The sequence below is a fragment of the Hemicordylus capensis genome, chromosome 3, assembly GCF_027244095.1.
Source record: "Hemicordylus capensis ecotype Gifberg chromosome 3, rHemCap1.1.pri, whole genome shotgun sequence".
Taxonomy (NCBI): Eukaryota; Metazoa; Chordata; class Lepidosauria; order Squamata; family Cordylidae; genus Hemicordylus; species Hemicordylus capensis.
In genome coordinates, this window is record NC_069659.1 from 32932532 (window position 1) to 32955610 (window position 23079).

Here is a 23079-nt window from a genome sequence, read left to right on the forward strand (position 1 = left end):
CTTCTACTGACACGCAACTGTTCTGCGAAGAGACTTCTGACACATGCAGAACAGGGCCTAAATTTTTTTAAGTGGCTGGCAGGAAGTGTCTGACTAGAGCAGATGGGAAGGATGAGGTCTAAATAAGGATGGGGTTATCATGGCGAAGAATGGTCAGAGTGTGGATGCTACAGGGATACAAAGAGGAAGGCATTGGTATGAAGCTTGGATGTGGAAGGTTGAGGCCACTCTACATGCATTGTTAAAATGTGTCACTCACCCTGAGGTGCTTCAGTTTTTCCCAGTAAATAGAACGTGGATTGGGACCATGGTGAGTCCCAGGGAGGGGATATCCCTGCTCCTCAGGATGATCCTGTTTGGGTCCTCTCCCAGTAGCAACTTGTTTTGCCAAAGGAACAAGCTTCCACTGTCATCAATAACAATTGTTTTTCCCCCTTTGCAAATGCAGTCAGGGAGGTGGGGACCATGCTGGAGAATACGGTTAAAGCTCCAACACAACACACACCCTTTGTCATAGTTCTGAGATAAACAACTTCAGAACAGTGGTACATATGCTGGTAACCTCCAGAGTGGATTACTGCAATGTGATCTATGTGGGGCTGCCCTTGTATGTAGTCCAGAAACTACAATTGGTCCAAAATATGGGAGCCGGGTTGGTCTCTGGGTCATCTCAGAGAGACCATGTTATTCCCGTACTGAAAGCTACACTAGCTGCCAGGCAAAATACAAGGTGCTGGTTATAACCTATAAAGCCTTAAACGGCTTGGGCCCTGGGTATTTAAGAGAATGTCTTCTTCGTCATGAACCCCACCACCCATTGAGATCATCAGGAGAGGTCCGTCTGGTGGCTACTCGGGGACAGGCCTTCTCTGCTGTTGCCACAAAGCTTTGGAATGCGCTCCCTGACAAAATTAGAGCCTCCCCATCTCTGAGAACTTTTAAAAAGTCTTTAAAGACGCATTTGTTCACTCATGCTTTTAATTAAATATTGTTTTAATAGTTTTAACATTGTTTTAAAATACTGTTTTTAAATTTTTTTAAATTGTTGTAATTTTTTTTATCATTTATTCTGTTGTCATTTATTTTGTTTGTTTTAACTTTTTCTGTTTGTTTTGCTTTGTTGTAAACCACCCAGAGACGTAAGTTTTGGGCAGTATAAAAATTTGGTAAATAACTAAATATCTAAATAACTAAATAAATAGTCAATTAAAGATGCTATTCACCCAAGAAAATTTCAGGCACCTCGGGGCCAGTGACACATTTAAGATTGTGTGTGGTCTAGTTCTGAAAATATGATCACCAACAATAGAGCAAAAGAATAAGATGGATGAGAGGTCAAGAGACAGGCTTAGATTCTGAGATCAAGAGTTCTAGTTCCAGAAGTAAAGAGCACGGGTCAGTAAACAAGGGGCTGTTCATGAACTGTGGTGGGTAGGAGAACAAGAATGGTCATTACCTGGGTGAAACTCTTTTAGAAACAGCAAATTGCATGCAAAGAGGAAATGCTGGAGGTCAGGTTGGGCTGTGAGCCAGGGCAGAAGAGGAAGACATCTTCCACTCACAGCATAGATATGCTTGTTAGGATGTACTAGTTTAAAGCAAAGTTGAAGGCAGAGATTAGAATCCATCACAAACAAAAGCAATGTGGAGCTTTAATGCTGCAAATATTAAGGGAACACCAAGAGACAAGAGCAAAGAGATTCAGGCTATTAGCCCAGGTTGCAACAGTAATTTTTAAGACATATTCTGGCTGCAGGACCTTGAGCTTCACTAGAACTGTATTCACAATGCAGATATCAGCCAGAGTACAAACTGCCCTAAAAGACAACTAAACTTACCAATATTCATTTCCCCCTGGAATGCACAGCTGCAGGGCTATATTATAGGCCATATATAGGAAAACAACAACAACAAAGTCCAACAAATTGTGCCTCCAAGAAGGCTTCCCAGAATCCTTTGCTGGTCCACGGCAGATGTATAGGTGTTCTTTGGCTCCCAAGTCAACAGGAAAAAAGATTTTCCTAAACCAGATCTTTGAAAACCCAAGTATAAATTTAGTCTTCTTCTCTCCCCTTTCCTTTTTTCATTTAATGCATTGATACTCACCCAAAGCCTTCAAGATCCAATGAGAAACACAAATCAACAGATAAATAAATTGCAAAGTGAAGCATGTCAGTAAACCTTGAGAAATACTTGTTTATAAAAATCAGTGGACAACTAGGCCCCTCCAGATTTCTCCTTGCTACAGAGACAGGAGGATTGGTACAGCATAATTCCTTGGAACAAAAGCTCTAGCTGTGAATGACTAGAGCTTTTGTTCCAAAGGATCATGTATAGACAGTAAAATGAAGGAGGAAGAACTGGACATTTCCCTGCTGACTTTGGCTTCTTGTATGCAAGCTTTGGTTTAATACAAAAAGAATTCTCAGACACCCCCACCATGGCACAGGAAAATTGTTTGGTATAATCTCTTGTCTGCGCTCTTTTTTGCCCACTCTCTAGAATGTTGGCTTGTTGCAACACAGAGTCAATCTGAAACTCTCTCTGAACAAGGCTTCTGTAAGGGGAGAGACTCACCATTCAGCTGATGGCCGGTAGCCAGGCGACTTGGCTTGAGTATGAACTGGCACTGAAGCTCCCGGGGCAGCTGTTCCATCAGGAAGGCCCCCTGAAGGTCCAGAGGGCAGACACCGTCCTTTGATCCCTGTGTCTGAGGCAAAGTGTCCCGAATGTGGCTCATTTTAATGCCAAACGGATATTCATGTCCTGCTCGAAGAAAAGAGGAAGAGAATTTAATTTGCTCTGAGCAGCAACAGAAGAGCATTTCCCTGGGATGTCGCAACAGTATTTATTCCCTAAAAATCTCGGAACAAATGTATTCTTTTCATCTGACTTGTACTGCATTCTCTTGTCTTCCAAATTTATCTCCACACCCCATTTCTTCTGCTAAGCCTTTCTCTAATTTTTTTCTTCTTCTCTTCCTAAAATAGTAGCTATGAATTTGGGTGGATGGCACAGATTCAGGCGACCCGCCTCGCCTATCACTGTCAGAGAACTCCTTTTTTGCTGCAATGCTCCTCTTGGTGGTCTTTCCCCTCCACAAGTCCACCTCCACTCCAAATGATGTTACATGCTGATGTAGCTTCATCCGGAGGGGAGGGGTCCTGATGGAGAGAGAAAAAACAGCAGCTGCCACCACCCCCACCAGAGCTCCCCTCAGAACAACAGTACATGATGACAGCATCATTTGAAGGAGGGATGATGGGAGCAAATGGCAGCTGCCAGGAAAATGGGAGGAGCACCACTGAATTTCACACTCCTCAAACCCCAGTTTCACACCCCTCCACTCCTTGCCAAAATGGCCCAATTTTTTCTTTCTATGAATGGTGTGCTGAAAGTGTTATTTCACCTCAGGTCTCTAATGTGAGCTCCTATGAGAGAGGAGTAGAACCTCTTGTAGAAATCTACAACGTGCCATATACATTCCATGCTCTATCCATTTAAATATTTTGGGCACAAGCCAGCCAAAGTGGAATTGTTTGAGGTCCAGCTGTTTTCAACAGGAGAGTAAAGCATGCCCATTATCATCTGCCACAACAGCTACTAATATTACCATACTATACTGGGGCAAATTAGAAATACTCTGAGGTAATCAGTGAAGTTGCCATAGTCTATTCCTTCAGCTTACTTTATCTCTCAGATTGTGCTGAAGGAACAGATGTGCCAAAACTTTTGAGTTTATAGCTTGTACTCTGCGCACCCAGAAGAGTATCTGGATGCTATATAAAAGTTGTCTCTTTCCCTGATCTTGATAACAATCTTGATGCGCCTCAGTGTGAGTTTCTTAAAGAACAATAAAATCAGTGCATATGCCCACACATGAAATACTTGGAAATTAATATAGGAGTTCCTAAGGGTCAATTATTGTGACTTTTGTGTTCATGACAAGCCTGGTCATTTTCAGCATAGGCTTGAGTGTTATGGCGAATCGGCTAGCAGTAGTTTTGCCGAACCAGTTGGCTGGATCAAGTGTAGCATATCAAATGAAGGGTCAAGATGAGGAGTACAAGACTTCAGAAGCGGCTTTGGCATCGTGTTTTAATCTAAACGTGACAGCCTTTTAACTGTTTCAATATTTGACCTTAAGTTCTCACTTTATCTTCTTTACTCAAGGATTCCTCTTTTTCTTGAACCTTTCCACATACATACCCTTTCTAACTGGACCCAGCACTCAAATTTACGCCCTAATACAGAGTTCACAAACTTTGGCCATTGCAGCTGGGGATGATGAGAAATATAGTCCAACAACAGCTGTGAACCCAAGAACATCTGGGCTACAAAGTGCAAAACTGAGCTATAGTATGAAAGTTAAGTAAGAAGGGATTTCTCCTGTTTCATTCCTTTGCTGTTCCTCTCTTCTTGATTTCTAATTTAACTGCAGATAGTGGTCTGCCACAGTTATCAACTCTGTTTGTTCATTTGCATCTTTTCCTCCTCTATGTTGCCAATATGCCTGTGTGCATTAGTACTGTAAACAAGCAACCACGATTTGATCAGACATGAGACTTCTTCAAGACTCGCTTTAGCCAGGTTTACCCATTTGCACGCTGGTAAAACACCATGCAAAAAGAATTATTATTATTACTTTATTTGTATAGTTGCTCCATAACAATAGTTATCTTCATATAGAGTGTATGATTACTTCAAGGTTTTTTTACAGGGTTCTATCAATGTGCACACAAGTGCACATGCGCACCAGGAAAACATGACACAAAATGAATCTTGACACCATCATACATATGACTAGCTTTTTTACATGTTTATCAAAGCACATTGATTATATTTAATTGTATGGGCTGGAGAGAGATACAAAGGAACTTAAAGCTTCAGTAAACAGCACATGCATAGTCCTCTGTACAAAATTGGAAATAAGAATGGAGCGGTGAAGAATTTCTAATATATTAATTCCACTTTGGAAACCAGACCAGCTAATTTGGAACTGCAATATCCAGGGAGAAATTTTATGGGGGGAATTTTAGAAGCGTCTTTAATGAAATCAACTGCTACTAACATAGACAGTTTTGACCAGACAAATTCAAAGAGGTTAGTGATTAGCAACAGCTATTAATCAGAGTTGTAGCAAAATGGAAGAAGCCTCCATATACTTCTGAATACCAGCAGCTGGAGATATATGACAGGGGATGCTTATAAACTTCCAGAAGCATCAGACTGGCTACTGTTGGGAGTCAGATTTCTGGACTGCACAGATGTTTGGTCTCATCACGCAAAGTATTTTCATGTCCCTATTACAGGTTTTCATGTATGCTTTGCTATGCTTTTGGGGAATGCACAGAATTTCTCTTTGCTGTGTGAACCAGTGGCTCAAGTACACTTTAGTCCACAGCAAAATATGCAGAGACTGGAGCCAAGACACTTTATGTCTTGAAAAGAAAAGGAGATATTTTAAAAAACACAAGATTAACTCAAGCACGCTCCATCTTGGGTCAAAATAACCTATAATATGCCTGTTCATTTCTGTGCTATATTTCAGAGCCATTAATCATTTAAAGTGTACTTGGAAGCTATGAAACTTGAAATCTGTTTGTGGGCGTAAAAGCAGGCGGGGAACAAAGCTGAAGCAATGAGGGCCACACTTTGCCTTCTGATGTGCATCTGTGCAACTCCCACTAGAAATCAAAGAGCGATGGAAACAGAGCCATTGGCATCCTTGATTACCCTCCTGGGAGAATATCAAGTGTAGCATCACTCTAATGTTTGATATGGTTTCAGAAAGAGAAGACTGTGTTCTGCACTTGCAGAGGAAGAGACACCAAGAACTAAGAGTCCTTCCATCTGCTTTCAGAACCGCCAGTCTCAAAAGTAAATATGGCTTTGGGCATCCCATAACTGGAATGGAAAAGAAGGATTAAAATCTTTTAAAATAAAATGAAAACAAATCACACGAGAGGAAAATTACACACAGAGCACTAAATTAAAATCCTAGAAGATAAATATCATTTCTCTACATAGAGGGACAAGATTAGCCCTTTTGTCAATATTACATGTATAACAATGTGTTTGTGAATAGTAGATAGCTTTGGGAAACAATGCTTGGATTTTTGTGCCCATATATGTAGAACTTCAACAAAAAGAAAATAAGGGGGGGGGGGAATCAAGCAGTCGTATACTACAGAAGCCTATAAATAATTCAGCCAGGCTAGTCCCCCTTCACCAGCTTGGGTCTAACAAAAGAAAGGAGGATACTATCAGTCCAGTTTGAGGAACTAAAGAAGTGAGCCCACACCTGTACTACGATCAGGCTGGTCTCCATCTTTAGGCTGCAAAGGGCTTGTCTGTCTCCGGAAAGAATTTTAGTAAATTTTCTCAAGATATGTCAGATATTCACTGGAACCTCCCATTTTTTGGCTGTCCTATTGGCAAGTGGAGAAAATGGAGAGGAAGGCAAGTTGGTAATTCTAAGAAGGGGGGTGGTTGTAGCCAGCAGTGGCAGCCATTACACAGCATTCCCAGGAAGCACTCTAGGGGGGAAATGGCCACCAGCCAGCCATCACCTGGAGGACTGACACCTCTGAGAACATGGTGGCAGCAACAACAAGGAAAGCAACAAAATGGTAAGCTGGTTTCACCTCCTCTTTCATTCTCCACAAAGTGTGCCGTCAAGTTGGTGTCAACTCCTGGCGCCCACAGAGCCCTGTGGTTCTCTTTGGTAGAATACAGGAGGGGTTTACCATTGCCTTCTCCTGTGCACTATGAGATGATGCCTTTCAGTATCTTCCTATATCGCTGCTGCCTGATATAGTACCAGCGGGGATTTGAACCAGCAACCTTCTGCTTGTTAGTCAAGCATTACCCTGCTGTGCCACTTAAGGCGGCCTTTTCATTCTCCATACCCATTAAGAATTCAAGCCAAAAAGTCTTATCTTAAAACTTTTGGCTCAGTCCCAAAACCGATTCCTAAATGTTTTGTGCATTATGTATTTTATATTTGTAAGCTGCTTTGAACAATATTTGGATACATGTGGTAGAAATCATGAAATAAAGGCTCCAAAAAGTGTACGGGCGTTTCCTGAGTTACAAACGTCTGTACATACAAAGCTCCATCACATATTACATTAAGGAAGTGCCCAATTTACAAATGACAACCCACACATACAAACAAGTCGTTGCTCATATGGATTTCAAGCTATGAACATCCGGCTTACAAATGGACTGTAATGCTTCAACAAAACAGTAAGGATTGGGTCCCATAGCACTGTATGCATAAGAAATAATGCCTTAGCTATACAAATATAGTTAAGAACAATGTATGTCAAATTTAAAAGGCCACAAAAAGGCATGTTTGTCCAAAACCCACACCTCTCAACTAACCATCTCAAAATGGCAAAGTCTCTACAGCACAACGCGTAATGGGAATAGGAATTCATCCTTCTATTTTTCTGAACTCCTGATGTCCTTTTAAAGCAGGGCTGCACAACTTCGGCCCTCCAGCTGTTGTTGGACTACAATTCCCATCACCTCCGGCCACAGTGGCCAATAGGGATAATGGTGGTTATAGTCCCACATCTGCTGGAGGGATGAAGTTGTGCAGCCCTGTTTTAAAGGAAAGCTTATTCTGCAAGATCAGCTGAGAGGGTGTTCCTGATCATCTGTGCACCAAGTTCCAACAGCAAGGGCACGCAAAGAAGCATTTGTGGTGGCTGCCTCGTGGTCATAGAACAAACTCCCTTCCCTGAGAAATCAGTCCAATTACAAGCCTGTAAACCTTCTGAAAGAACTGTAAAACCTCTCTCTTTGGGCTGGCTTCCAACAACCAGGATTAAGCAGGAATTGGGTAGTTTTATTTTACTTTTCAGGTTTTGTGTGCATCTCTTGTTCTCTTTTCAAGCTGTTATGAACTTCCCTGAACTGCTGGGAAGGGACACAACAGAAATGGACATAAACAAACACAAAAGTATACTTTCCAGAGACTTACCGATAAGGGGATATGGGGCATCTTCTTTCCCAGAATTCACCCACAACTGATGTTCCTTTTCAGAGCCCTTTAAAATATATATATTCCCACAATCATTAGAATGAACAGGAAATTGGGTTGTTGGTTTCCCCACATTTCATTTTAAATTATTCCAACGATTTGCATGTCCTTTGCAATATATATGAACTGGCAGAGCCAGCCTCAAGCTCAGAAGCTGCAGGCATCCAGCAGATTTGCAAAGAGTAGAGTATTATCTTAGTTTGATATGATATAGTGCGAGATCAGAGAGTTTTCGACTGGGCTGAACTTCAGTGGTTCCTTCTGCACATGGAACTCCGTGGATCCCAGTTATACAGTGGTCCAGTTCAAACATCACGCAGAGCCAAGACTGAATCCTGGCTTTGTGAGATGTCCACATCAGTGTTCCCTCTAACAGGGATTCCCAGATGTTGTTGACTACAACTCCCAGAATCCCCAAGCAAAAGCTATTGCAGGTGGGGATTCTGGGAGTTGTAGACAACAACATCTGGGAATCCTTGTTAGAGGGAACACTGGTCCACATGCCTCACGGATGTGCTCCCTGCTCCCCTAATGCACACGAGAGGAGGTTGTATTCTACTTCTGATCCTGGCTTAGAACAGCAACATCTGTCATAGCATCTGAACTAGGCAATCCTGGCTTGTTCTAGCCAGAGCTTCCAAATACACCAGGATCTGAAGATGGGACTGTACGGTATTGGTTTATTTGCAAATTCTGGTTAGAATAAGTGGGAACAGACAAAGACAGAGCATCAGATAAATATCCCATCAACATCCATTGCTAAACGAATTGTTAGGCTCAGAGTACCATATGATCGGGGAAGCACCAGAAATTCATGTAGTGCAGTTTATCACTGGGTGGCACTATACAGATAGGCTTTACACACAAGAGTTACTGCTTAAGATATTTCCTCAAGAGAAATAGCCATGTGCTCTAAGAGAGCATGCTGGCAGGTAAATCTTAAAGGCAGACAGCCACTTCATGGTTAATGAAAGGCATCAGGAGGAAAAAAAACAGATGGCTGAAGCCATACTAGTGAGAAGATAAACTGCCCACCCAAACAGATTTTTCAGGATTATAGAAATTAATTTATATTTGTATATAACTTTGCACTCAGTGTTTCCCAAGGCAGTTTAACACTCCCCTAATCAAATCACACATATACCCATGAATGAAACAAATAAAGGTGAAACTAAGCATGATACAGGAAGCATGGTGCAGCCACACTAACCAGCATGACATGGTGCTTCTCTGCCAGCCAGGGGTAGGGAAATGTACAATTTAATGATGCAAAGGCTGACACTGCAATAGTGCAATGAACCAAGATGCACCCACGGAAGGTGGTCACGGAGCTGAGCAGATGCTCAAAGCAGCCCAGTCTCTTCTTACTCTTGATCCGCTTAGGCAAGCATAGCACTTGGACCCAGCAAAGAGAGCTTTGCATCATTCGTTGCAACACATATGGACTGAGGAAGAGGTGCAGCAGGAGGTGTGTCACAGTTGGCCCAATTGCAACCTGTTGCACCAGCACAATGCTAGTCCGGAATGCAAACTCAACTCAGCAGAATGATCCAGGGCAACATCCTTGCAATCGCGTAATACGTTGGCACAAGTGCAGCATTAGTCTGGATGTCAATTTTCCCTACACTTTATCAAGGGGAAGAGGAGAAACAGGATTTGTTTTTGCATGGTTCCCGACCCTCTTCACATGCGTGATCTGCAGGGTAGGAACTGCTTTAGTGTGGTACAGTCCCACAGCATGTAAATAGCATGACCATATGAGCAGGGCTGTGTCACTTCCCTGCCATGGAATCAGTTCTGAAAGACTCATGAGATTTGCCCACTGTTTGCACACATGTCAACACATGATCCGACACTGCTGGGGCATCTGGGCAAAATCTTGTGGTTCTTTCAGAACTGACACAGTGGGAACTGAAGCAGTTCCCATGCTTCAGGACATGTTTGGAAGAGGGCCCTTATAACACTCAGCTCTCCCCTAAGACGGAAAACATATTAAGGCCTAATCCTCTCCAGCCGAGCAGACAAATGTTGCAGTCTTGTACCAGTGCCTACACCACATTTCTGGAGTCTCTGTGCATGTTGCCTTCCGACTCCACACCTGTGGAAGAGTCCACATTCCCAGAAATTTCGTTACGGAGCTGCGCAGTGAATGACAGAAACAGAGATGTGGGGGCTACACTAGATCTACTGCTAACGTAAGGAACAGGAGGAAGATAAATAAGGTCTAGTGATATGGTTGGTGCCTTACAGAAAAGAGCCAGAAATAAACAAAAACAACTGCATTTGTTTCATCTATCTATCTATCTATCATATTTGTACACCGCCCCAAACTTCCATCTCTGGGTGGTTTACAACAACATAAAACAATAAAACAAGTTAAAACAGAAATCAAAACCCGCAGTTTTTGTGTGTATTTGTAATGAATGACAATATTACTATTGTTAAAATTAATAAAAATTGAATTTGAAAAAAACACACAAAAAAACCACAGAAATCAAAACCTTAAAACAAATTTAAAACCAGTCCAGTTAAAAAGCTTGGGTGAGAAAATGTGTCTTTAGAGGCTTTTTGAGTTGTCTGAGAAGGGAAGGCTCTTATTTCAGCAGAGAGCGCATTCCAGAGTCTTGGGGTGGCAACAGAGAAAGCCCATCCCTAAGTAGCCACCAGATGAACTGGTGGCAACTGCAGACGAACCTCTCTGGCTGATCTCAATGGGCGGTGCGGCTCATGCCGTTAAGACTTTCTCTTAAATATCCTGTGCCTAAGCTGTTTAGGGCTTTATAGGTTACAACCAGCACCTTATATTTTGCCCGGAAACTTAATGGTAGCCAGTGTCATTCTTTTAAGATAGGAGTAATATGGTATCTTCGAGATAACCCGGAGACCAACCTGGCTGCCACATTCTGTATCAACTGCAGTTTCTTTCTAAAGCAGTCCGACATAGAGTGTGTAGAACTAGTCAAGTCTGGAGGTTACCTGCATATGTACTACTGTTCTGAGGACATTTATCTCAAGAAATGGACGCAGCTGGCATATCAGCCGAAGGTGATAGAAAGCCCCTCTGGCCACTGCCACAACCTGAGAAATCAGGGAGAGGCTTGGATATAGAAGCACTCCCAGACTGTGTACCTGTTCCTTCTGGGGAAGTGTGACCCCATCCAGAACCAGCAGATCAAAATTGTCTCCTGAGTTCTGACCCTGCACAATAAGTACCTCCATCTTATCTGGATTCAGTCTGTTTGTTATCCCTCATCCAGCCTATCACTGCCACCAGGCAGGCGTTTAGGGAGGTTATGCCTTCTCCCAATGATGTTGAAATGGAGAAATAGATTTGGGTGTCATTAGCATACTGATAACACCCTGCACCAAATCTCCTGATGATCTCCCCCAGCAGTTTCACACAGATGTTAAAAAGCACTGGAGATTTACTTGAGCTAGCCGAGCCGCACAGAGCATCTGTGCACTCTTTGGGGCCAGCTGTTCCCCCCTCCAGCCCCACTCTCCCTCCTGCCCCACTCTCTTGCCCCCCTCCAGCCCCACTCTCTTGCCCTCCCTCTCCTTTCCACCCTACTCTCTTGCCCTCCCTCTCCCTCCCACCTCACTCTCTCCCCCTCCCTCCTGCCCCATTCTCTCTTGCCCTCCCTCTCTCCCCCTCCCAACCCAACTCTCTCTTGCACTCCCTCCCCATCCCACCCCAACTCTCTCTCACCCTCCCTCCCCCTCCCATCCCACTCTCTCCCCCTCCCACCCCACTCTATCTTGCCCTCCCTCCTGCCCCACTCTCTCGCCCTCCTTCCCCCTTCTGCCCACCCTCCTTCCCCTTCCATTCCTCCCCTCCCTCCCCCCACCCGCACTGAACATTTTACTTCACCAGGCAGCCATATTCAGCCAGACCTCACTGGGCGGCGGGCATTCGAAAAGGGCCCCGCTGCCACCGTTCCTCCTCCCGGGCAGCGAACAGGGAAGTCTCGTTGCCCGTTTCCCTCCCACCCCAGCCTCCCCACTGCCCGTTTCCCACTCACCCCCTTTCCCGCCACCGCCTCTTGCCTTCGGCGGCCAGGCCGGGCTTTGCCACCGCCTCCTCCCCCTTACCCGGGACAGCCTGGCCACCACGATGACCAATCCTCCTGGGTGCGCCTCAGCCTATCAGGCGCCTCCGTCGCCCAGCCAATCAGCTAGGCACCGGGATGCACATTCTAAAGGTGCACCTAGGAGGATTAAATATATAGATCATATAAATCATCAAGTATCATGAAAAAGATACTTGCCTTCTATTTTCAAAAAGATATATTCAATTCTGAATAATTGTTTCATATTTTTAATGAAAAGTGCAGGTGCAAGGCTGAGATGAGCAATAAATCTGGCAATACTACAACTTTAATGGACTGATTACTCCTTCTGAAAAGTAAATGCCATTTCTGAATTTGCCTGGAAACATCACAAGTCTGCTGATATTTATGCTGTGTTATCCACATATCCCATTTAAAGAAGCAACCTATTTGGCAGCTTCTTCTTCTACAGGACAAACACAGAAAGCAATTTGCCTTAATGACTAATGCTATTGCTTCTACCATCCCTGACAAAAGGGGCTTGGGAGCTTGTATCAGCCTGTCTGATCTTCCTTAGGAAACCCTACCTCTACCATTGCTGCACTGAATCATTAAGGTGAGGTAATCACTTAACGCTGATTTCTGAAAATTCACATTGCAAATGTTTTTGAGAGCTGCTTACAGCCTAAAAAGGAGATGTAAGAGAGCTAGAAATGAGATGATTGGTTTCACAAGACCCTAGTCAGCAACTAGCTTGGGACCATGGTCTTGGAGGTGGTGAGCCAATGACTGCCACAAATGTCCTGCTTCCAAATCACATTACTACATATGCTGGTCATCAACATCCTCATTTGTCTAGATATAGTGGATATCTAGATAGGTATGACATAGCTATAGCATATGGCATAGCTATAGAGGGCATAACGGAAACCTGGTGGAATGGTGAGAACCAGTGGGGACACTTGTTATCCCTGGATACAAACTCTACAGAAAGGACAGGGAGGTTTAGGGGCGGATTGTGAGTGGAGTAGCACTGTATATTTAAGAAGGGATAGAATCCAACAAGCTAGAAAACCTAGGACCACCAGAGTCCTCCACAGAATCATTATGGACAACAATACGAGGACTGAAAAGAAATGTGTTACTAGAATAGTGCTATCGCCCTCCGAATCAAAGTGCTGAGAGTGACCTGGAGTTGGAGAAGCAAATCAGAGAGGCATCAAAGAAAAACAGAGCTGTAATCATGGGTGACTGCAGTTACCCTCAAACAGACAGGGCAAATTCACATTTGGGTATTGACAAGAGAGGCCAAATTTCTAAACATGCTAGATGACTGTGCCTTAGAACAGTTGGCCACAGAACCAACCAGAGAGAAAACCACCTTGGATTTAATTCTGCGTGGTGCCCAGGATGTGGTGCGAGAAGTCAGAGTTGTAGAACCATTATGGAACAGTGACCACAGTGTGACCCAATTCAGCTTATATGCAAGTAGAGTATTGCCAAGGAAGTTCAACACAAATGTGTTGGACTTCAGAAGAGGAAACTTCTCAAAAATGAGGGGACTAGTAAAAAGGAAGCTGAAAGGAAAAGTCAGGAGGGTCAAATCATTCCAGAAAGCATGGAAACTAATCAAAACTACAATAATAGAAGCTCAGTTGGAATGTATACCAAGAAGGAGGAGAGGTACCTTCAACTTCAGGAGGATGCCAGCATGGTTAACAAGTAGAGTCAGGGAAGCTATAAAAGGGAAGAAGACTCGTCAGAAAATGGAAGTCCTGCTCAAATGAAGAGAACAGGAAGGAACATAAACTCTGGCAAAAGAAATGCAAGCAGACAATAAGGGATGCAAAAAAAAAAAAAGAGTTTGAGGAGCATATAACCAGAAGTGTCAAGGGGAATAACAAAAGCTTATCAAAGTATATCAGAAGCAGAAAACCTGGGAGGTGGTTGGATCCTTAAATGATGAGGGCATGAAAGAGATTATTAAGAAGGATAAGGAGATTGAAGAGAAGCTGAATTAGTTCTTTGCATCTGTCTTCATGGCAGAGGATACTGACCATATACCCTCTCCGGAATTGAGCTTAGTGGCTGAAGAACTGGGTTTAGTGGCTGAAGAACTGGGCCAATTTGAGGTGACAAGGGAAGATGTGCTAAACTGTCTTGAAAAACTAAAAATTAACAAATGGCCAGGGCCAGATGGCATCCACCCAAAACTTCTGAAGGAACTCAAATGTGAAACTGCTGATCTCCTAGCAAAAATATGTAACTTGTCCTTATAATCAGGCTCTAGTATAGTATAGTATATTTAATGAGGACAGGAAAGTAGCTAATGTAACTCTGATTTTCAAAAAGGGATCCAGGGGGGATCCAGAAAAACAACAGCTGGGTAAATTGATGGAAATCGTACTTAAGGACAAAATTGTTAAACATACAGAAGAACAGGCCTTGCTGAAGAAGAACCAGCATGGCTTCTGCAAGGGCATGTCTTGCCTCACTAACCTTTAGGAGTTCTTTGAGAGACAAGCATGTGGATTAAAGTGATCTGGTTAACACAGTATACTTGGACTTCCAAAAAGATTTTGTCTAAGTTCCCTGCCAAAGGCTCTTTACCCTCAGGAAACAGAGGGTAGGAAGGAATGCAGTTTTCACAATGGAGGAAAGAAAGAAGTGGGGTTCCCCAGGAATCTGTACTGGTACTAGTACTCTTTAATTTGTTCACAATCTAGAAGCTAGGGTAACCAGCATAGTGGCAAAATTTACAGATGATACAAACTGGTTGAGTGGGTGACAAAATGGCAAATGGGGTTCATTGTAAGCAAGTGTAAAGTGAAGCATATTAGGGCAAAAAAACCCCAACCTCATACACTGACAGTGTCTGAGCTGTCAGTGACTGACCAGGAGAGAGATACTGGGGGTATGCTGGACAGCTTGTTGAAAGTATTGATTCAGTGTGCGGCAGCTATGAAAAAGGTAAATTCCATGCTAGGGATCATTAGGAAGTGGATTGAAAATAAAACTGCTACTGTTATAATGCCCTTATAGAAATCTATGTTGTGGTTGCATTTGGAATACTGCATACAGTTCTGGTCACCGTATCTTAAGAAGACATTCTAGAACTGGAAAAGGTACAGAAGAGGGCTGCCAAGATGATCAGGGGCCTGGAGCACCTTCCTTATGAGACAAGGCTACAACACCTGGGGCTCTTCAGTTTAGAAAAGAGGTGACTATGGGGAGACATGATAAAGATGTATAAAATTATGCATGGAGTAGACATATTATGCAAAGATCCGGCTCCCTTGAAAAGTCCACAATGCTGGGAAAAGTGGAAGGAACGAGAAGACGAGGACGACCAGCATCAAGGTGGATGGACTTGATTACGACAGCAATGGATGCACCACTGAGAGAACTTAAAGGCTAAGTTGAAAACAGATCATTCTGGAGAGAATCTATCTATGTGGTTGTTAAGTCGACACCGACTTGATGGCAATCAGGGAGAGTGGACAGAGAGAGTGGACAGTTTTCTCCCTCTCTCACAACACTAGAACCAGGGGCCATCCCATGAAACTGATGGCCAGGAAATTTAGGACCGACAAAAGGAAGTATTTTTTCATACAATGAATAATTAATCTATGGAATTCTCTTCCACAGAATGTAGTGGTGGCCACTAGCTCGGATGGCTTTAAAAGGGGCTTATTCAAATTCATTGAGGACAGGTCTATCAATGGCTACTAATCTGGTGGCTACAGGCCACCTACAGCCTCAGAGGCAAGATGCCTCTCAATACCAGTTGAAGGGGAACAGCAGCAGGAGAAAGGGCATGCCCTCACCTCTTGCCTGTGGGCTTCTCAGAGGCGTCTGGTGGGCTGTTATGTGAAACAGGATGCTGGACTAGATAGGCCTTGGGCCTGATCCAGCAGGGCTGTTCTTATGTCCCTAGGTGTGGCAATTAGAGGGCCAAAGGGCACCACTCAAAGGAATGGATTTGACATTGGGGTCACCAGCTTCTGACCCCTACATACAATTAACTATTTTAAAATTCAAATATTTATTCTTGTTTGGAATATATGTTTCTTCTGATAATACATTTGCTTTTAAAGATAAGTCAACATCCAGAGAATACCTTTGGCAGCAAAGAGCAGTGCTTAGACACAAAACCTCAGTTAGCTGGACATACAATTCCCTGGTGAATGGGAAGCAAGTGTCCTCTCCTCTCCCCATCAAGGATTCTTGAAAGAAAAGGATGGCCTCTTCGTAGCTCAAAATATGGGTGATGGGTTGGGGGTGGGGGTGGGGCGAGAGAAGGAATTGGGTTCAGAACATATGCATCCTCCAGACGCAGTGAATTTTCATGAAAGCACAACTTGTAGAGGTATGATGGCTTTCCACCTGGGTAACATATAATATTGGCAGATGCCTCGCTAGTTGCAAAAAGTAGTACATTTTATAAAAAGTAAGTTGTTAAATCTCACATTGATTCCCAGCTGCTGCAGGGCCATGAGGATCACGTCACTGGCTGTATCCGTGTTGGTTATAGTTAAAGTTTTTGCCTAGTTGGCGGGGGGAGGGGGGAAGAGAGAGAGAGAGAAAGTTAGAAGGGAACATTAGCACCAAAATGACAACATTTTAAAAGCAGCAAATACCTCATGACATTTACACTTCCACAGGAAAGTAGCAGCTGAAAATGTCAGCTGCAACCTGGATGTAATGTCTGCATTCCAGCTGATAACACAACATGTACCAACAAGGAAGAACAAATTTGTTCATGATACATAAGCACAGGGTTTTTCATAGTTAAGCTACACATTATGTTGGAGCTCCACAACTGAAACCTCTAACGTAATTTTCTTCTTGTAAAAGCTGCTTTGGAGGGAGGATTTGGATCAGGGCCACAGCATGAAGAGATCCAACACGAGATCCCCATGCCATGCCCTCAATTCAAAATGCCCTTGCCTAGCTGTTTTTGCCCGTAATTTCCCCACTCTGTGCCCAACAGCAACTTTGAGGGAGGGATTTAAGTCAGGAAACCAGAGTGCAGGGAAAAGGGTCCACCAATACAAACAGGGTCTCCCACCTTGCAGGTGTTTTTATAAGAAAAATAAAATCATGTTGGAAGTTGCAATCACAGAGCTGCTCTCTGCCTCTTCCGAACAAATGTGATGTCTTTCTTTTGAGGGAAGGGTCACAGCTCAGTGGGAGAGGACTTGTTTTGGGTGCAGTAAGTCCCCGGCTCATTCCCTGGCATCGTCAGTTAAAAGAATCAGGTAGCAGGTGATAGAAAAGACACTTGCCCGACACTTTGGGGAGTTACTGCCAGTCAGAGAAGATAACATTGAGCTACATGAACCCATGCACTGACTCAGTTAAAGAAAGCTTTTTATCACACAGACTGGACTGAGTAGGGTAGTTCCAAGTCCCAGTGGAAAAACCAGCATTGGTAGTCCTAGAAACTCCTCCCACCACATGGTAATTGGTTCACTCTACACTACAGGGAGTCTGGCAAACGAAGTTCCACAATTCCAGCATCATCTCAAAACAGACCCTGCTTCAAGCACCCATAAAATGGATGTCCCAGGAGCACAGAAACCTAACTAAGGATTCTTGAAAGAGTCATACCAACCAGGAAGAAATCTCCTACAGAGGGGCTTCTCTTATTTTAAAATAAATTCAAGATAATTATTTTTCTAACCCTTTGTGTGGCTGGTGCTTCCAATTTCATGACATTTCCCAGATAACACAAATATTTTCTCAAATCCTGACTTCTCGCCAGCATGGAGAAGATAATCAAAGGAAGTGTATCCAAGTCTGAACTTCCACATTCTAGCCTGAAGATCGTTTTGTCCTGCTCTAACATACATTTCACATCAAATTTTTAAAAACCGGCTACCAAACTTCCAGGTCGCTCAATCTTGTGCCAGTTGGCACTCAGAAGAATCTCCAAAATGCCCTTCTGCCTAAGCCACTGAAAACAATGAACTGCCAAGGGAACTGAAGCAAAGGAGTATGAACGCAGTCTATTTTTGCCTGAGGATATAGCTGAATGATCATAACATAAACAAAACCAAAAAAATTAACATTTCCCCAAAGCAATGACATCTGGCACCCAGGAGTAGGTCAGCACATTTGCATAAGGCTTGCCTTTGGCTAGAATATAATAAAATGATTTGTGTGGCAGGCACCTCCCCCCCCCTCGCTAACCCCGACTCTCACATCAAATGAAACAATTCCCCGAGATCTCCAGCTGCTCTAGCAGAAAATAATGTGGAGCTTCATAGAAAGTATTTATATTTTCAGGAAGCTCCCATCTGTCGCTCTTGCCTTGTGAGTGATATTTCTGGCACTACTATGTTGCATTTCAAGAATGACCAGTCCTGGAAAGCCTACAGTGAGCCAGTGGTAAAGGTTCTGAACCAGTGTGCAATTTGTGTGTGCACAGTACATAAGAGCATAAGAACAGCCCTGCTAGATCAAGCCCAAGGCCCTTCTAGTCCAGCATCCTGTTTCACACAGTGGCCCGTCAGATGCCTTGGAGAAGCCCACAGGCAGGGGGTGAGGGCTTGCTCTCTCTCTCTCCTGATGTGGTTCTGAAAATATGACCAGGAGATGTGGTTTCGAAAACATTTTGACAGGGATTGGTTCAATCCATCTCAAATCACTACCATGATGACCTTTTGAACACCGTATCAGAACCCCAGTGGTCCCCATTCTTTTTTTTTTAAAGAATGGTTTAGATAAAATCTTGGAGGAGGATAGGTCTACCACTGGTTGTTTGTACATGGAAATTCCATTTAGCTAGCATTACTGAGGCTGTGCATCTATGAATACCTCTGTAAGCCTACAGGCAGGGACTGTGTTTTTTAAATTTCTGAACTGTGCTTATAGATTTTGAGCACTTTATAAGTAATGCCACCACCTCTATAGGGACAAGCAAAAGAATGCTATTGCCTTCACACTGTGCTTTTGGGCTTTCCAGATACATTTACGCTGGCTATTGCTGCAATAGGGTGCTAGTCTAGGTTTACATTTTTAATATAAATACGTATTCGCTAAATGGTTGGATGGATTCTCATTTCCAACCAACAGGGCCAGTCTAGTGTTATGTTTTTAATGACCTCCCCTCAGCCACCACAAAAAGTAAGGTTCACTTTATCAGATGTAGTCCTGTAATAATAGGGGATTGATGCCTATTTAAAATGGGCAGTTGCACATCAAGAAATCCACAAGATCTGGACCGCAGATCCATGCAACTGCTTTGTTGCTAACTCGGGTCTGGTTTTCACATTTTACAAATATTTCACTTGCATCATGTCTCACCTTCACTCCCAAATAAAGCCCTGCTTCTCATATGGTTAGTTAGCACAAAGAAGCTTGTCACAGATTCTCTGAATACTTCCTAATAGTCAGAAATAGCTGCTTTGATTTTCAGTTGCTTATAAATCCATCCTAAATGGGCCTGAGGGGTAAGAAAATGGAAAGGGAGTCACAGGCTATCATCCATGTGTGGCTGGATGACATGAAATCTCAGTGGTTATGGGATATAAAAGGGAAAGCCGGTGCATTATTGGGAAGCACTGAGACCAGGTTTGTGAGCAGAAGCCACATTCAGGAGGAGCCCTAAGGCAGCATGGGAAAATCCCAGGACACTGCTGGGATGTACACTACTGTATCTACCTGAATCCAAGACTAGTTTTTTCTGAAGTGATTTGACATTAGAAATCAGGAGATCATTTTAAATTCAGAGTCCTCTTCCTTTTGGGTAAATATAGGTATAACTGTATTTAACCTCTATTTTTTAAAGGGGCTCGTCTTAAATTCAGAGTCATCTTGTATTTGGGTAAATATGGTTTAGGGTTCACGATATACTCTTTAGGAAGCAAGAGCAGGCAGGAAGCTGGAGACTGGATGTGTGTCTGTGCAACTGGAAGTCTCAAATACTTACTCAGGCAGGTCCAACCGTAATGATGAACACTGGTTCCTAGCCAGTGAGCCAATTGCCAACTGCCTCAAAACAAACTAATCACATCCCATTTGGCTTTCTGTTTTGGACCCAGAATAAGAATAATCCTAACAAAAGGATCAGCCAAACTTCCTAAGAAGCACTCTTAGCTAATGATCTTCTAAACAAAAAACTAGATTTCACACTCACAGTAAATGTTATCCATCATGCAATAATTGAATTTCCACTAGTGTTTGGCAAGGAACAAGCATTGTTATTGTGCTGACATCCTACTAATCCAAAATATAGCTGAGGAACACTTACATATGCACAATTTCCAATATCCTTTGCAATAATCTTCAAGGGAATGCTCTTGGGATAGTCTTTTGCTTTCTCGTCTTTGATTCGACTGTTGAAGTTAAAAAAAAAAAAGGTAGTTTTTAAAATAGTAAATTCCAAATAATAGAACTGCACACACACACATATTCAGCTCAGGGTGCTGATTCACTGTATCCCATTGAAGTGTATACAGAAGAGTTCCTCCACAGCAAGAGGGGCTAAAGTGATTTCCGTATAAGACACCCTCAAAAGTTAAAATGTATCCTTTGCATATGATGATTATTCCCTTTCAATAGCTGAATTTTGATTCTACAGAATAAAATCTTAATAAAGGTTTGATCTAACTTAATTAACAAAACCACATCTGTTTCTTCATTTGGTTTTACAAAACTTGAGATATTTGATTTTTGGGAACTCAGAATTAGCTGCACTTCGACTAGACAGATGTAGAAAAAGGAACCGCCTTAGGTTCAATATGGATCAGATAGGCAGAGCTTTGTATTGCCTGTTTTGCTGGTTATGGATCACATGGCAGAATAGAAGTACCTTTGAAGGGAAGTGTGCCACTTCTCTTTCTGCTCGACGGAACTGAAAAAATTAAAAACAAATTGTAAATGGTAGGAAGCTAACAGTGACATCTTTATATATCTGTTTGCAAAGTATAAGCCAGCTTTGGTTAATATATTAAGAGTGCTTGGTTGGAGAGAAGCAAATGAGACATCAAATTAGAGCATGCAGATTTGCAGAAAGTTATTGGTTTTGCCAATTTACACCCTCAAAATCAGATAAACGCAATGAAAACAAAGACAACTGCAGGCTGCTGTTTTTGTAATATCAGCTGCTATTTGTTGCAAGTGCTCTGGCTTCAGTTACTCTAAATGAGACCTTTTTGGCCATTGGCTCAGTGGCCGAGGTGGTGTGGAATTTTCTGAACATTGCAACTGCCAGAAAGAAGGTTTAGGGCCAGATGGGGTGCCATGGCTCAAAGCAATCAACAGTGGGCTACAGACTTCAAGAGAAGGGCAACACATTGTCCAGCTTAATGAAAATCTCAGCATTCACTTCACTACTAAGAACAACTCCCTAAGTTGAAAGCCAGCTAAGGAAGCAAGTAGTAGGCTGAGGCTAACAGACACGTATCACCAATGGCCATGACCGCAGCAAGGCAAACATCAGTTCTTGTATCTCCTGCCTTTGTCTCTCTTCATTTCTCAGAAAGAATTTCAAAGGCTCCTGCAGATCCAAAGAGGGTTCTTAGGAAAGTGTAAGTTGCTTCTGTAACACGTGCTTCATAAATACTTGGACTTTCTTTTTATTACTTCACTTAGCAGATTTGTGCGTAATTAAATACTCAGAAACAACCCTGGTTAGAAGTTTTTCATATGCTGTCTTTACCTCCCTCTGAGAACATCTCTGTTTATATAAAAATCTATGGTTCCCCTTTAACGGCAACCACCATATTTGTAAGATGGACTACTTGGAGTCAAGAAAAGACAGACAAGGAAGAATACCCACGCTAACCTTTTTCTTCATCAACAGAGGAGTCCAAATAAAATCAAGAATATGTTTCCAGCACAAGCCACCTACTCTAAAGCTGTCAAGCTGGGCTGAATGAGACTCCTCTGGAGTAGATGATTTATGGACTACAGCCTAAACATTTAAAACAGCCTACACTTCATTGTGTGTACAATCAGGCCCAGCTCTAGGGTTTTTGGAGCCCTAGGTGAAGTTTTATTTTGATGCCCGTCCAGCCGAAAAGTGCAGAGCCCCAGTTTTAAGCTGAGCTGTCCAGGGTGCTTATTCATGAGGTCACATGACCAGACCACACGGATGACCAGTGAATGACTAGCCCACACTGGTTTGAGGATACAGTGGCAGAGAGTTTCCATCTATTATGGAAGAAAAACCAACACTTCAGAGATGAAAAGACGCTGATGTTAATTTGGAAACCCAGTCTGAGTTGCTTTTTGAAAATGAAAGCTGAGGCCAGCAATTTATATTCAAGAGAGGGAGTACAGCTTATGGGACTAAATGTTTTTTGGGGGGCTAGGGTGCAGTGACCACCCAGTTCTGCTTAATGGATGGGCAGAACCTGTGTCCCAAACTAAACAATGGAGCCTATCTTTCTTCCAAGATGATAGGATCAGCGCTTGCAATATCCAGACTGACCCTCTGCAGTCTCTCAAAGTAATAGCTAATGAGGTAAGTGCAAATACCCACCTCCACGAACATTCAGAGGCTCTGTTTCAAAAGGAACATTTACCATGTTTTATTTTTAAGTACTTTGTTCCTAAAAAAAATAATCAGTTTTTTAAAAAAATGCTGCAAACAATATTAGTTTTGTGCCTTGAGAGGTTGTTCTCATTAGGTCACAGCTATTCTATAGATCGAAACTGGTTTAACAGGCATCCCTTTCCCCAGGAGAACTCTGGAAACTGTAGTTCTGTAAGGGCAGCTGGGGATCTCCAACACAGAATTCCCAGCACTTTCAAACAATTTCCAGACTTCCTTGGGGAAGCCATGAAAGTTAAACTGGTATAAGGCTTGTACATTTGTAGAATATATCTGCCCCATGGAAAAAAAAATGAGCACAAACATTTCTGTTCTCATTTAAAAAACAAACCTCAGAACCACGTGTACCCTTTGAGGAAATGCAGTTCAGTCTCAAGGTAGGACGCTGGGAACTACACTTACTCCAGGCTGCA

At 42.9% G+C, this 23079-nt stretch overlaps 1 protein-coding gene across 16 annotated transcripts in view; it reads right to left on the reverse strand.

Moving 5' to 3' along the window:
- The window catches only part of ARHGAP20 (Rho GTPase activating protein 20), a 112203-nt gene that overhangs the window by 16789 nt on the left and 72335 nt on the right, over nt 1-23079 (reverse strand). For all 16 annotated transcript variants that reach the window (XM_053305201.1, XM_053305211.1, XM_053305209.1 and 13 more), the window contains 5 exons: nt 20921-20962; nt 20360-20444; nt 16572-16649; nt 7994-8060; nt 2578-2766 (listed from right to left, as the gene is read on the reverse strand). In XM_053305201.1, the coding sequence (XP_053161176.1) occupies nt 2578-2766; nt 7994-8060; nt 16572-16649; nt 20360-20444; nt 20921-20962 (461 nt within the window). The remainder of the gene's footprint in view (nt 1-2577; nt 2767-7993; nt 8061-16571; nt 16650-20359; nt 20445-20920; nt 20963-23079) is intronic.